At 43.2% G+C, this 12,508-nt stretch overlaps 1 protein-coding gene and 1 long non-coding RNA gene across 5 annotated transcripts in view; one reads left to right on the top strand and one right to left on the bottom strand.

The window, feature by feature from the left end:
• LOC308586639 (complement receptor type 1-like) overlaps positions 1-12,508 on the top strand; it is a 49,990-nt gene that overhangs the window by 17,619 nt on the left and 19,863 nt on the right. For 3 of the 4 annotated variants that reach the window (XM_081193367.1, XM_081193366.1, XM_081193368.1), the window contains exons 11-16: positions 419-504; positions 5,991-6,176; positions 7,934-8,116; positions 9,135-9,317; positions 10,125-10,304; positions 11,612-11,794. In XM_081193367.1, the coding sequence (XP_081049493.1) occupies positions 419-504; positions 5,991-6,176; positions 7,934-8,116; positions 9,135-9,317; positions 10,125-10,304; positions 11,612-11,794 (1,001 nt within the window). The remainder of the gene's footprint in view (positions 1-418; positions 505-5,990; positions 6,177-7,933; positions 8,117-9,134; positions 9,318-10,124; positions 10,305-11,611; positions 11,795-12,508) is intronic. The other variant, XM_081193369.1, reaches the window with a different exon arrangement.
• LOC308586715 lies at positions 4,347-7,987 on the bottom strand. Its single transcript, XR_014008038.1, has 3 exons — positions 7,895-7,987; positions 6,403-6,473; positions 4,347-5,582 (listed from the first exon to the last, which is right to left on the bottom strand). It is a non-coding gene; the product is annotated as an uncharacterized lncRNA (long non-coding RNA).

Raw genomic sequence — 12,508 nt, 5'->3', positions numbered from 1 at the left:
ATTGGTTACACCTGGGGATAAAAATAAAAAGAGGAAGTTGCAGGTTGCAACATCCTGCACGAGGAAAGAGTACCCACAGGCTGTGAGTTTATACCATGGTGGAAAGATGTATGTAAATAGTTTGTATATAGTTTGAACTAAAATGCTTGTGAACCAGCCAAGAAATAAAGGTAACTCTTGACTGAGTATTTTGCAAAAGTCTCGTAGTCTCTTGTCGTCCACCGCCAGGAAGAAACTCTGCTACAAGCTTTTTAAAGCGATTTTATTGAGGAGCCACTACACTATCAGCAAGCGCAGTAGAAGTGTGTGGGCCGTGACCTCTAATAACACAGTGCATACATTTCGTAATATGCATTTAATTCTGTGCATCCTGGGATAAAGAAGTTGACAATCCATAATTGCTTCTATCTCAATTCAGGTACAGGCTAGTTGGTCTATCTTCCAGACAGTGTGTGATTTCTGGCCTAAAAGCAGTATGGACTGGTGAAACTGCTATTTGTCAGCGTAAGTAGAACACATGTTAACATACAGTGGTACCTCAGGTTACAAACGCTTCAGGTTGCAGACTCCACTAACCCAGAAATAGTACCTTGGGTTAAGAACTTTGCTTCAGGATGAGAACAGAAATCGTGCGGCGGCAGCAGGAGGCCCCATTAGCTAAAGTGGTACCTCAGGTTAAGAACAGTTTCAGGTTAAGAACGGACCTCCAGAACGAATTAAGTTCTTAACCAGAGGTACCACTGTATATCATTTTTCCAGAGGGCAACTGAGAAGTTCCACCAGGACTTAATAACTTTTACTCCACCTGAGCCTAAATCAGTCAATGCACGTTCACTTGCTGGACACTGCTGTGCAATTACATAATGGACATAATGGAAAGCTACTGACCACTGCACATACTTACATGCATCCAGCTTCTACCCATATCACTCCACAACTTAAACAGTGGCATCAGACATGTATCAGAGTATAAAACCTACCCAATGAAATGGGGGAGAAAACAGACTGACAAGGTAAACAGACTGACAAGGCAAGGCTGGCACCAAGGGAAAATCTTCTATAGGATAGACCTAGAAGAGAACATCACTTGTCACATGCAGCATCCAGCTAAAGACACTGAAATGTATAATCAATTACCTACAACCCATCCTGAACAATAACACTTCCCTCTCATAGGCTTATATACATCACAGCCTTGGGCTCATACCTGCTTACAGACAGCCCCCAAACCTAAATGACAGGCCACATAACAAAGACACTGACACAGGGACCAGATCTTATGACAGATCCATTTGTCAGCTGCATGCCACTGTCCTTGCTTGCAGTACCTAATATGGCTATTTGCAATATCACAGATTCATTCACCTGCTGCACCCTGCTGCCAGGGCCATGGTGATGCCCGCGAAGCAGTGGCACCAACATCTGGTGAGATCTTGTGAGATCTTGCCAAAGTCTCATTGGATCTTAGGATCTCTTGAGATTTTGGCAAGATCTTGCCCCAGACCGGTGCCACTGCCAGTGCTGCTTCCCCAGAGACAGCGGGGTGGGTGGCAGAAGTGAGGCGGGTGCAGCATTAGATACAAATCTGTTTGTCCTCATCAGTGGGCCAGGCCTACATTTAAATCTCCACTCCCTCCCTCCTGATAGGATGACACACCACCCAGCTCTGAATGGCTTCTAGGTCCCCAGGAGCATAGGCGCCGACTCCATGGGGCTTGAGGGGGCCCGAGCCCCCTCAAAAATTCGTTTGGGGGGGCTCAGCCCCCCCAATAAACTCGAGCGCCCCTCCAGCAGAGCGCCGCCGCCGCGCTGGCTCTGCCTGTCGACGCTTGGCACGTCCGCGGCTTTTATAGGGCACCGGCGCGGCGGGGGGCGCTGGGCCGGGGGAGGGGGGCGGCCGGCCTGTCTCCTTGGCAACCCCATTGAGCAGCGCCGGCTCCCCCGGGAAGGCCATCCCCCCGCGCCGCCGATCGCCAACACCGCCGACGCTGTGGCTGCCCGAGCCCGAGACAAAGCCCGAGCCCGAGCCCGAGCCCGCCAGTCAGGAAGGAAGGAGAAATGGGGAGGGAGACGAGGGAGGAAAATTGCGCGCAGGGTGAAGAAAGGAGAAGGGCGAACGAGACGAGCTTCCAACCCAAAAAAGGGCTGGAAGACTGGGAGGATGAAGGATCGGGAAAGAAAGCGACGCCTTCCCCGCCCGCGACGTCGCCCGCTTGTCATTGGCAGCGCAGCGGGCGCCCAGAGGGGCTGGGCACCGGCGCAGGGCCGCTCCGCAGCCGCGGAGGATAGCTGCGCGGCTAGCAAGGTGCGCCGCGTAGAGCACGGCCCTTGTGTGGCCCGGTGGCCAGGCAAGCTCGGGCGGGGACCCCCATGCAAATCTAAGACGGGAGAAGAGGGCAGAGCAAAGGGGGTCCCTTCCCCAACCTCCGGCTCTGAGACTTCCCTGCGCCCCAGAAAAGCGAAAGGATTTTCTCTCTCTTTTTTTATATAAATATTTTATTAAGTTTTCAAATACAAAGTTAGAAACATACACTGAAGAAAAAAGTAAAAGAACAAGAAAAAGAAAAGAAGAAAAAGAAGAAAAGAAAACCAACCATTCAACACATTTTTTATATAACTAACTGGACTTCCTCGCATCTCCCTTACCCTGCATTCTTTATAATAAAGATATCAGCAAATTATTACCTTGTTTCGTACCTTATTTTGTACTTTTCAAATACTATACCTCTAAATTTAACATACTTTTCATCAGTTACTTATATCTTAAATTAAACATAGTATTACCTTAGATTTTGACCTTTTCTTACTTAACATATAATTTCCTGTTTCCCAAATCTAATTGCTGAAGCTATAGTTTCCGAATCGTGTAAATTTTTAACATTCATACAACTTATATTGTTTTTGCAAATAGTCCTTAAATTTTTTCCAGTCCTCTTCCGTTGTTTCTTCTCCCAAATCTCGGATTCTGCCAGTCATTTCAGCCAGTTCCATGTAGTCCATCATTTGCGTCTGCCACTCTTCCAGTGTGGGCAAATCTTGTGTCTTCCAATATTTTGCGATGAGAATTCTTGCTGCTGTAGTTGCATACATAAAGAAAGTTCTATCCTTCTTTAACACTTTCTGGCCAACAATGCCCAAGAGGAAGGCCTCTGGTTTCTTGGGAAAGGTATACTTAAATACCTTTTTTAACTCTTTATAGATCATTTCCCAGAAGGCCTTCACTTTTGGACAAGTCCACCAGAGGTGAAAGAATGTCCCTTCAGCCTCCTTACATTTCCAACATTTATTATCAGACAGGTGATATATTTTTGCAAGCTTGACTGGGGTCATGTACCACCTATAAATCATTTTCATAATATTTTCCTTCAAGGCATTACATGCCGTGAATTTCATTCCGGTGGTCCATAACCTTTCCCAGTCCTCAAACATGATGTTATACCCAATATCCTGAGCCCATTTTATCATGGCTGATTTGACTGTCTCATCTTGAGTGATTTTCTCTTCAACCTGCCCTCCATCCTCTTGCGGAAAACTCTTTGCCTGCCCTGCCCGTATCTCGTTTTTGCTTTTTAATTCCACACACGCACCCTTCGGACTTTGTGGCAATCGGGCGCGCGGGTTCGTTTCCTAAGAGAGTGAGGACCCCCGCCTCCTCCCCACCTGCTCCCTCACCAGCCAGCCAGCCGCGCGCCCTAGCCGGAGAGCCCCGGCCGTCCCCGTCGCGCAATCGGCTGGATCTCCCTTCAGCAGGCCGTGCTCACAACTCGGCCCAGGGACCCCCAGCAGCGGATCTCCGGCCCAGCTGAAGAATCCGGCAACAAGCCCCCTCCTCCCCAATCGCTCCGCCGAAATACGCTCCAAAACCCGCCAGATAGGCCGCCGGCCGCCAAGTCTCGTGGCGCCCTGAGCGAGGGTCTCTCCCCAACACCGCCACCTCGAACTGCGTTCTCCCGGCTACCCGAGCGAACCAGCGGCAGGACCCCGGTATGGGCCCCCCCAATATTTTTTATAAGTCGGCGCCCCTGCCCAGCAGGCAGATTCAAAGCCCGTCCACCACAAGGGTTGACTATTAGCTATGTAAAAATAGCATCATTGACACAAAAATATTGACAATTAGTGAATAACTAGTAGGTGTGGTTCACTTCTACAGCTCTTCCAGTCTTTTGTGCCTTGGGCAGCATCCAATATTTGCAATATTGCAAATAGCCTTTGGATATTTGAGTCAATGCCAGTCAGCCCAACTCTTGAGAACCATTGCAGCAACCCTTCAAAAACCATACGGTTGTTGGAAAATTAAAGAGATTCTTGTAATCAAATAATATAATAATATATTATATATTATTTCAATCAAATAATGTGAAAATAATTTTGTTTGCCCCTATTTTTATAGGATTTTGAGCAGCCTACATATCTTTGTGCTTTTACTATTTCAGCAAATTCCAGATAAATTAAATTTTAATTTTTACAAGTAACACTTAATTTAAAAGGACATAACTATTCACACTCATATAATAGTGTGCTTTTGACTTTTGTGCTAGTTGGCACTGAAAGACCAGTTGTCCACAATCAATCACATGGTTCAAGAGGCCTGAATTCAGAATAATCTAGTTAAGATAGCATATTTGCATTTTCCTATATCTAACCTAATCACTGTCAATCACCTGGCAAAATTACATAGCGCAGGAAGTCTGGCAAGGGATATTTATCATGTTGAAAGTATAAATGAAGGAGTTGGGGGACTGTAAGATATATGGTTGCCACCTAGTGGCCAAAAGGCAAAAGTATTTCTTGAGAAAAAGTTGGGAACTGAACAGGTTCAAGGCTTGCGCTCTTGGGAGTGGTTCCAAGATGGATGCCAGACTAACAAAAACTGGTGTAACCTACATACATTATCAGTATCACAATCACATGGCAAAGTTATAAAGCACAGGAATCCTGTGGCAAGAGTATCAGAATATAGTATCAGGTTATCAATGAAATCATGAGAATAATGGAATACCATTATGGAATATCTTACACCTTACACTAGGTAGGGTAAAGGTAAATGACCCCTGGGCAGTTAAGTCCAGTCAAAGATGACTGTGGGGTGTGGCAGTCATTTCGTTTTTCAAGCCGAGGGAGCCAGCATTTGTCCGCAGACAGCTTTCCAGGTCATGTGGTCAGCATGACTAAACCGCTTCTGACACAACAGGACACTGACAAGTGCCAGAGCGCATGGAAATGTCATTTACCTTCCTGCCGGAGTGGTACCTGTTTATCTACTTGCACTTTTTGGCATGCTTTTGAACTGCTAGGTTAGCAGGAGCTGGGACAGAGCAACAGGAGCTCACCTCATTGTGGGGATTTGAACTGCCAACCTTCCAATCGGCTGCCAACCTTCCAATCGGCAAGCCCAAGAGGCTTGGTGGTTTAGACCACAGCACTACCCACGTCCCTAGTCTTACACTATTAAAACAATGTTTGTAATATTGATGCTTTCTTTGCCCTTAGCACAGAATTGTAGTTAACAATCTCATTGTTGACTGACGTTCCTTCCAATTTTCCAGCTGAGGAGCATTAATCCTCTCTCTTCTGATGTGTATCTGCAGCAACAACAAAAATACTTTCTTTATTGTATGCTCCTCGGTTGTATTTCTCCTAAGCTGATAAATCTTTCAGCCTAAAGAAAGTGGTCAGTCTCTGTCCTGTTATTGTTATTATCTAATTTATGTGTCTTACAGAATAGTTCATCTCTCTATTTTGGTATTTATAAGTAGCCATTGTAGTTCTTGCGTTTCATGTAATCTCCATGGCAGATTATGGAACTCTGGATGTCTTGTATTATTTTCTTCCTTTTAACTATTGGCTGTATTCAAGGGATAATCATAGTTTAGCAGTCATTAATATTACATACACTGTTAACTTCATCTGTTGGCTCCAGTAGTAGCCATCAGAAATAGAAAACAGAATACATCATTTATGCTATATGTTTGTCTTCTACCTTTCTCTAGCTATTTCATGTTCACCACCACCAGATGTTCCCCATGGCAAGCACAGTGACATAGATGACTACTTCTATGGGACAGCTGTATCATACACCTGTGAAAAAAGCCACCCCCTTGTCGGAAATGCCACTATTTACTGTACTACCAAGGATGGAGTAAATGGTGTTTGGAGTGGCCGTGCATATTGTGGAGGTGTGTTTTTAAATATTCTCCATGGCATTTTGTTAATTGCAGGAAGTTGTGTGCAGGAATAAGCATGAACATTTGGCAAAATCACAGCAGTCATTACTCTATTACTTCCCAACAAGAAGAATCATTAGCTATATGTATTCCTTAAAAAATGCAAAGGCAAGGGTGGTGGATTCATATTGGGGCAAACCAAAATGTCCCCAAGTATTGTACAAGCTGCAATGCCTACCTGCAACTATAATTAGGACTGCTGGGATGAAAATACATACAATGGTTGATTCCAACATAACAACCCCATTTCTGAAAATACAAAATCCAGTTGTTAATCAGATCTGCATTCCTCCTTAGGTGAAACATGCAGTTCTTTGGTAGGATGAATAGGGAAGTGGAGAAGAAACTCCTGCTTAATGTCTGGAAAGAGAAGGCAGGAATCCTAACACCATCACTGTCTCCATTGACATCACTCACCTTCCACCCACTATTTCTCCTACTTTTCTCTTGCTTTTTCTAATTGAAAAGTCTTTTATCAGATCCTCAAAACTAATCTTCCATAACACATATGCTTCTATACTTTGTAGAGATAAGGTATCCTGCCCGCCTTGTTGCATAGCTGTTCTGTTAGGATTTTTAATATATTTCAACTGAGAAAATAAACACTCAGCTGAGCAGTCTGTGATGATTTGTGACCATTAATATTAAAATATACGAAAGCAAATGTCTGCATTTGGAAAGGCAGACTCAACATTGTCTTCTACAATTGTTTTATAAAGTTCAGCATGACTGAATCTTGTTTTTACATTTTTGGTTGCACTGAACTTACAATGCACATATGAGTGAAACTGCTGAAGCTCAGCTGAGAAATTAATAAACTGATGAGTTCATAGTGATGCACATATAATTTCATCATAAGTTGACACATCAATTGTCTCCCAAATCTACATGGTTATTATTTTGCCATCCCCCCCCCCCAAGGAAAAGCTGTGGAGATAACAACAATTCTCACCAAGGCCTTTAAAAATCTCCAAATTTGAAGGAACCTTCAAATTACATGAGCCTCAGTGAACCGAGTGGCAGTTTACCAGTTACCAGATTCTAATTTTGTGGTTTTCCCAAGAATAATGTTTGTGTGGGCAGGGTGGTCCCTCCCCCTACCTGGCCTGATCACCTTGGCAACGCCTCCCATGGCGGGATTGGGCAACTGGCTGAGGTAGGCGGAGACCTCCAGGTATCCCACCTGGGGAAGGCGAAGCCAAGCCTGTGCTAATGGTGCTGCATAGGGTCCAGGGGGCTGCACACGACCACACAAAGGGCACCCCCCATTTAATGTGGGGAGCAGTCATCACTCTCTATTGTTACTAATTCATTGTTACTAATTTATTATCATTATTTGTGTGTGTCCGTGTGTATTCATTTTTCACTTATTGTGGGAAACCTTTTTGTGGAACCTGGTTTAGCTGCGCCATATGGTCTATGTTAAATCTGGCAATGGATTTTTTGTGGCGCCCGCCTTCCCTTGATGCCCTAAGTACGTGCTTATTTTGCTTAAAGTGTAATCCAGCCCTGAGCGTGGGGAGAGACTTGAGGGTCAAATAGAGGAGCAGGGTGGGCTACATTTGGGCCCTGAGCCTGAGGTTCCTATTCTATCAGCCCATAATCCACATGTCTATAATACTGCCAGCTAAACACACAGATATGCAGAGAACAGGTGTATTCCTTTTTACCTTCAGTACTGTATGCTTGCTGAAACTTTGTCGTTTCAGTGACTCGCTGTCCACCCCCTCAAGTAAGGAATGGAAGGATAGTAACTGGTTATTCAGACACCTACACATATAACCAAAGGGTGACTTTGGACTGCAATGCTGGCTACAAAATATCTGGAACAAGAGAGATTCATTGCCAAGTAGATGGTACATGGGACCCTCCACTACCTCACTGTGAACTGGGCAAGTATAAATAAGAAGCATCCATATATAGGCAAGCATGAATATGAGCTGGATACATACATGCTCGTAACTTCAATATTCAGGAAGCATTTGTAATTCTTTAGTTATAGAAGGAAGCAGGAATATCTGCAGTAAATGTTCACACAAGTAGTGATATTGCTATAGTTGCAGACAGATTGCCAGATCTCATGCGTATGGCATAGACAGCGGGACATGCACAAAAGACATGGGTTCAAATCTTCAATCCTATCAACTTCACTAGTTGTCCTTGGGCCAGTCACCGACTATAATTGGACTTAGCACAAAATCATGGTTTAACAGGGACTAGTCTCCCCTCAGGCTTATGCACCCCCAAATCTCTAGCACAAGCTATGCAAATGAAATTGGAGGTGCCAGTTTTAGAGTAACTGCAGTTTAGCATTCCATCCAAATTCTAAACTATGGTTAACCTGAACTATGGTAAATTCAAACAGGGCAGCTCCATAGACTGAAGCTGGCTTATTTTCACTAACCATCGTTAAGGCAATTGATTGTAGGTTGTGTCCAGTGGTAGTCCTAATCCAAGTAAATGGATAGTACTGTAATACACACAAGTTAGTAGTGTCCATTAATTTCAAAGGGTCTACTCAGAATAGGACTAGCATTGGATACAAATCTGTTTGTCTGTAAGATGCCTTGTGTTCCTTGGATGACAGGTGGAATGCCCTCCCCAGGGAGGCTCACATGGCACCTTTGTTACAGATCTTTAGGTGCCTGGCAAATACATTGCTGTTCTCCTAGGCCTTTGGCTAATTCAACAATCTATGTTCTTTAAAACTGTTCGTGGCCCCCCCCCCTTTGTTATGTATTTTTGAGTTTCTATATTGTAAACTGCCCTGTGATCCTCAGATGAAGGGTGGTATAGAAATTTAATAAATAAATACATAAAAATATTTTAAAAATTTTAAATACATTTTCAGTTAAATGTGCCATTAATATGCTATTGTGAATGTTCTCTCCTATTTCATTTTTCTTTTAGTATCACAGTGCCCCTTGCCTCTGGATATACCCAATGGAAATCACAATGGTTTTCCTGGGGAAGTGTTTACTTCTCAGAAGTCTGTAACTTACTCCTGTGATCCTGGTTACTCACTTGTTGGAAAGGCATCTATTTCCTGCACAGCTTCTGGAGAGTGGAGCAGTCCTCTGCCACGTTGTGAAAGTATTTACGATGACATTTTGTACAATCTCAGCAACAGAGGATATAATTGCTTTTTATCATCTGTACTGGTGTTAACACTGGTCTTTGTTCCTTACTGTGACCTGCACTTCTGCTAAAATTGGTGCTCCTTTCGGTTTTCATTTGAACAAGATTTCTACTTTCTGAAGGAAGCCTTCTTGCCTCTAATAGTTTCCTTGACTCTGCTGTTTAACCATGCTGGTATCCTCTTTCCTTGGTGGTACTTTTCCTGATCTGCTGTTTAGATTCTAGTGAGTTTCTATTACTGTAGTAATTCTGGAAATATTTCAACTTTTCCATTGAATTTCCTTTTCTTAATCCCCTCATTTCTTTGGTTGAGTTCCTCATCTGAAGTACAGTAGACTTTAATTGTGTTGGACTTGCTTGGCAATTGCTTGCTTACATAGACAGTATCACCACTCACAGGGATTGGATCAGAGTTTGCCCTTTTAGGAAATTCTAGCTTGTATTATCTCCAGGACTAAATTACTCTTGTGGCCTGCAGCTCACCACCCACACCAATTCAGAGAAGTCCACCCCTTTTGGGATTTCTAGTATGTCAGGCTCACTGAAACTTCACATTAGTACAAAAACAGAACCATCTGCACCGCCCTAAATCTGGCACTGTGTTCAACTTTATGTCCTCTGTGATATACAGAGCAGCATCACCTCCAGCCACTAGTATAAGATAGTCTGCATTTGGAAGATGTAATCTGAGACACAATTCCAGATGTTGTGATGGTTTTCATTTTTTAACTCCTTGATATACTTTACCCTCTCTTTTAACAGTGCAGTGCCCCCCACCTCAAGTGGTCGCTCATGGGAAATACAGCAGTCAGGAAGCAAAAGGTTTTACTAATGGGGGGTTTGTAGAATACAGTTGTGATCATGGATACATCATTATAGGAGATGCCAGAATTTTTTGTACAGCATCTGGGTCTTGGAACTCCTCAGCGCCTAACTGCAAAGGTGAGTCAGCCTTTTTATTTCAAGCAGCATATGCAAATCATATGATGAGTCTGAAAACATTGGTAGGAAAGATATTTCATACATGACACACTATATGTTTAAAAAAATAGTTTGCGGTGGAAGGAAATAAGAAAGTATATCTAATTTATGACTTTATATGTCTACAAGCAGTGTTTTGCTTTCTATAATAAACATTTGTCTCTTGGGGGAGCAGCTCCATCAATCGGCTAATTGAATACAAAATTCAATGAAATGGGACACATTTAGATGCATTTTCCCTGTTCCTACATCTCTTGAGAAGTCTCAGACTGCTCAAAGTTCTCCTAGCATGCTGGGGAAATGAAGTCTACCTCGGAGAAGCCTCACTTTCCACTCTGTAAGCTACTCAAGATTTGGGTGGTGAAGGGAAGGACCTTGCTTTACCAGAGAGATCAGAATTTGCATTTATGCTGAGGTGCAGGTCCATGGTATTTTAGTATATAAAGGTAAGCAGCATTGTTTGTAAGTATGGAATGTGAACCCCTAAGCATAGACTTCCTCTGTACAGAGAAGCTGGAAGCAGCAGTTCCAGTTGTTCCGACAGGACTGAGAATAATTCAGAAATATGTATGCAGAAATGGGGGGGGGCAGCCTTATTTTCTGTCCACTGTAGCTAATAATGTTGGTGATTTACAAATAATGTGTTAGAGTTTTGTGAGCTCTGTGTATTCTTGTTGAATGACTGAAGTGTAGCCACGTCATTAACCCTCTTATGGTGTGTTGCATGCTTTTTCCCATCAGAAAATATCCTTCATATTTCGTATCAAAACTGTACTTATTTCTCCCCCCCCCCCATGTTTTATTGTTGCTTTGTTGGTATTGGTCTATTAAGTCACTGTTTGTTGGGGTGGGTGCTTTTGTGAGTAGGCATTGCTGTTGTCCTTTTGCAAACCCACTATTCTTGCTGCTCTCTTACCATCCCTGTGGCTGTCAGAAGGGCAGTACCTAAAACATTTCAAATTCTGCACTTCTGATTTCCATAGGGATGGCTGAAGTTTAAGTGGACAGCTATGGATGCATGCAACAACTACTGTTGTATGCACAACAAAGATCAAAAACACAAAGGGAAATAACAAGCACACAACTAAAGTTGTTTAATACAGTAATGTTTGAAAACTGAAGTGAAGGCATTTTAAACCAAATTTAATCACACTATACTATGATCTAAAGTAGGAAGCCGACTTCTTATGTATGTTATTGTTGGATGTATTGCCTGTCTGTCTTGCTGAGGAACAAGATATTCTTCCCTTGTTGTTGTTGTTTTCCAGAGATACATTGCTCCTCACCTCCCAAAGTCCAGCATGGAAAGTACAGGGCTCTGGGATCAGAACAATATACCAGTGGAAAAATTGTAAAATACAGCTGCGACCCTGGTTATGTGCTAATAGGAAGGGCAACTATATATTGCACAGCATCCGGTGTGTGGAGTCTCCCTGTCCCACGCTGTGAATGCAAGTATTCTGCTACACTGGATTTTCATTTGGGCTTTGTATAGGCTAACCAGTCAAAACAGATTTAAAATGCAAGTGAATGTTCATACAAGTACCTTATTTCTGCATTGAAAATTACAGTTCCAGTTAAGTCCTTAAGGGAAGAGCACCTCAAATATTATGTGTGAGCCACATATATACAGCTCTGTTAATGGATCAAGGCCTGACCAATGGAGTGACCATTCTTTTCTTTTTTGGGTCTCATTTCCTTGTTGGGATACTGCCAGGGAGACAAAGTCCATCATGGCCCCCAAGCCGGCTGCCGGACGATCTATCGATCTCCCGTAGATACAGTATTAGCAATTAGCGACACGAGCTTCCAGAAATAGCTTGCCACATTCCAGAGCTCATGCACACTCTATCAGCAGATAATGCACAGCAAAAGTCGCACTCAGGAGAGCATTATTTACAAGTTTTATTCAGCGTTGATCAGAACAAAGCAAACATGACTGCCTGCTTCAGTGTCTCCAGACACAGAGAGAGTGAAAACAAAAGACATAACAGAAACATCCTGTGAAACAGGAAATACGCAGACTCTGACTCACAAAGCCTGCTCCCTTTTAAGGTGGAACGGAAATATCCTAACATCCTCCCCCTTTCCGTATAACCTGTAATTGCAACCTTTGTACGTAAACCTTAAGTTGTTCTCTGTTAACAACCTTAGACAACAGATCA

Source organism: Podarcis bocagei (assembly GCF_964188305.1).
Source record: "Podarcis bocagei genome assembly, chromosome: 5".
In the NCBI taxonomy this organism is placed as follows: domain Eukaryota; kingdom Metazoa; phylum Chordata; class Lepidosauria; order Squamata; family Lacertidae; genus Podarcis; species Podarcis bocagei.
Note: the sequence above shows the minus strand (reverse complement) of the source record. Positions and strands in the feature narration are given on the sequence as shown.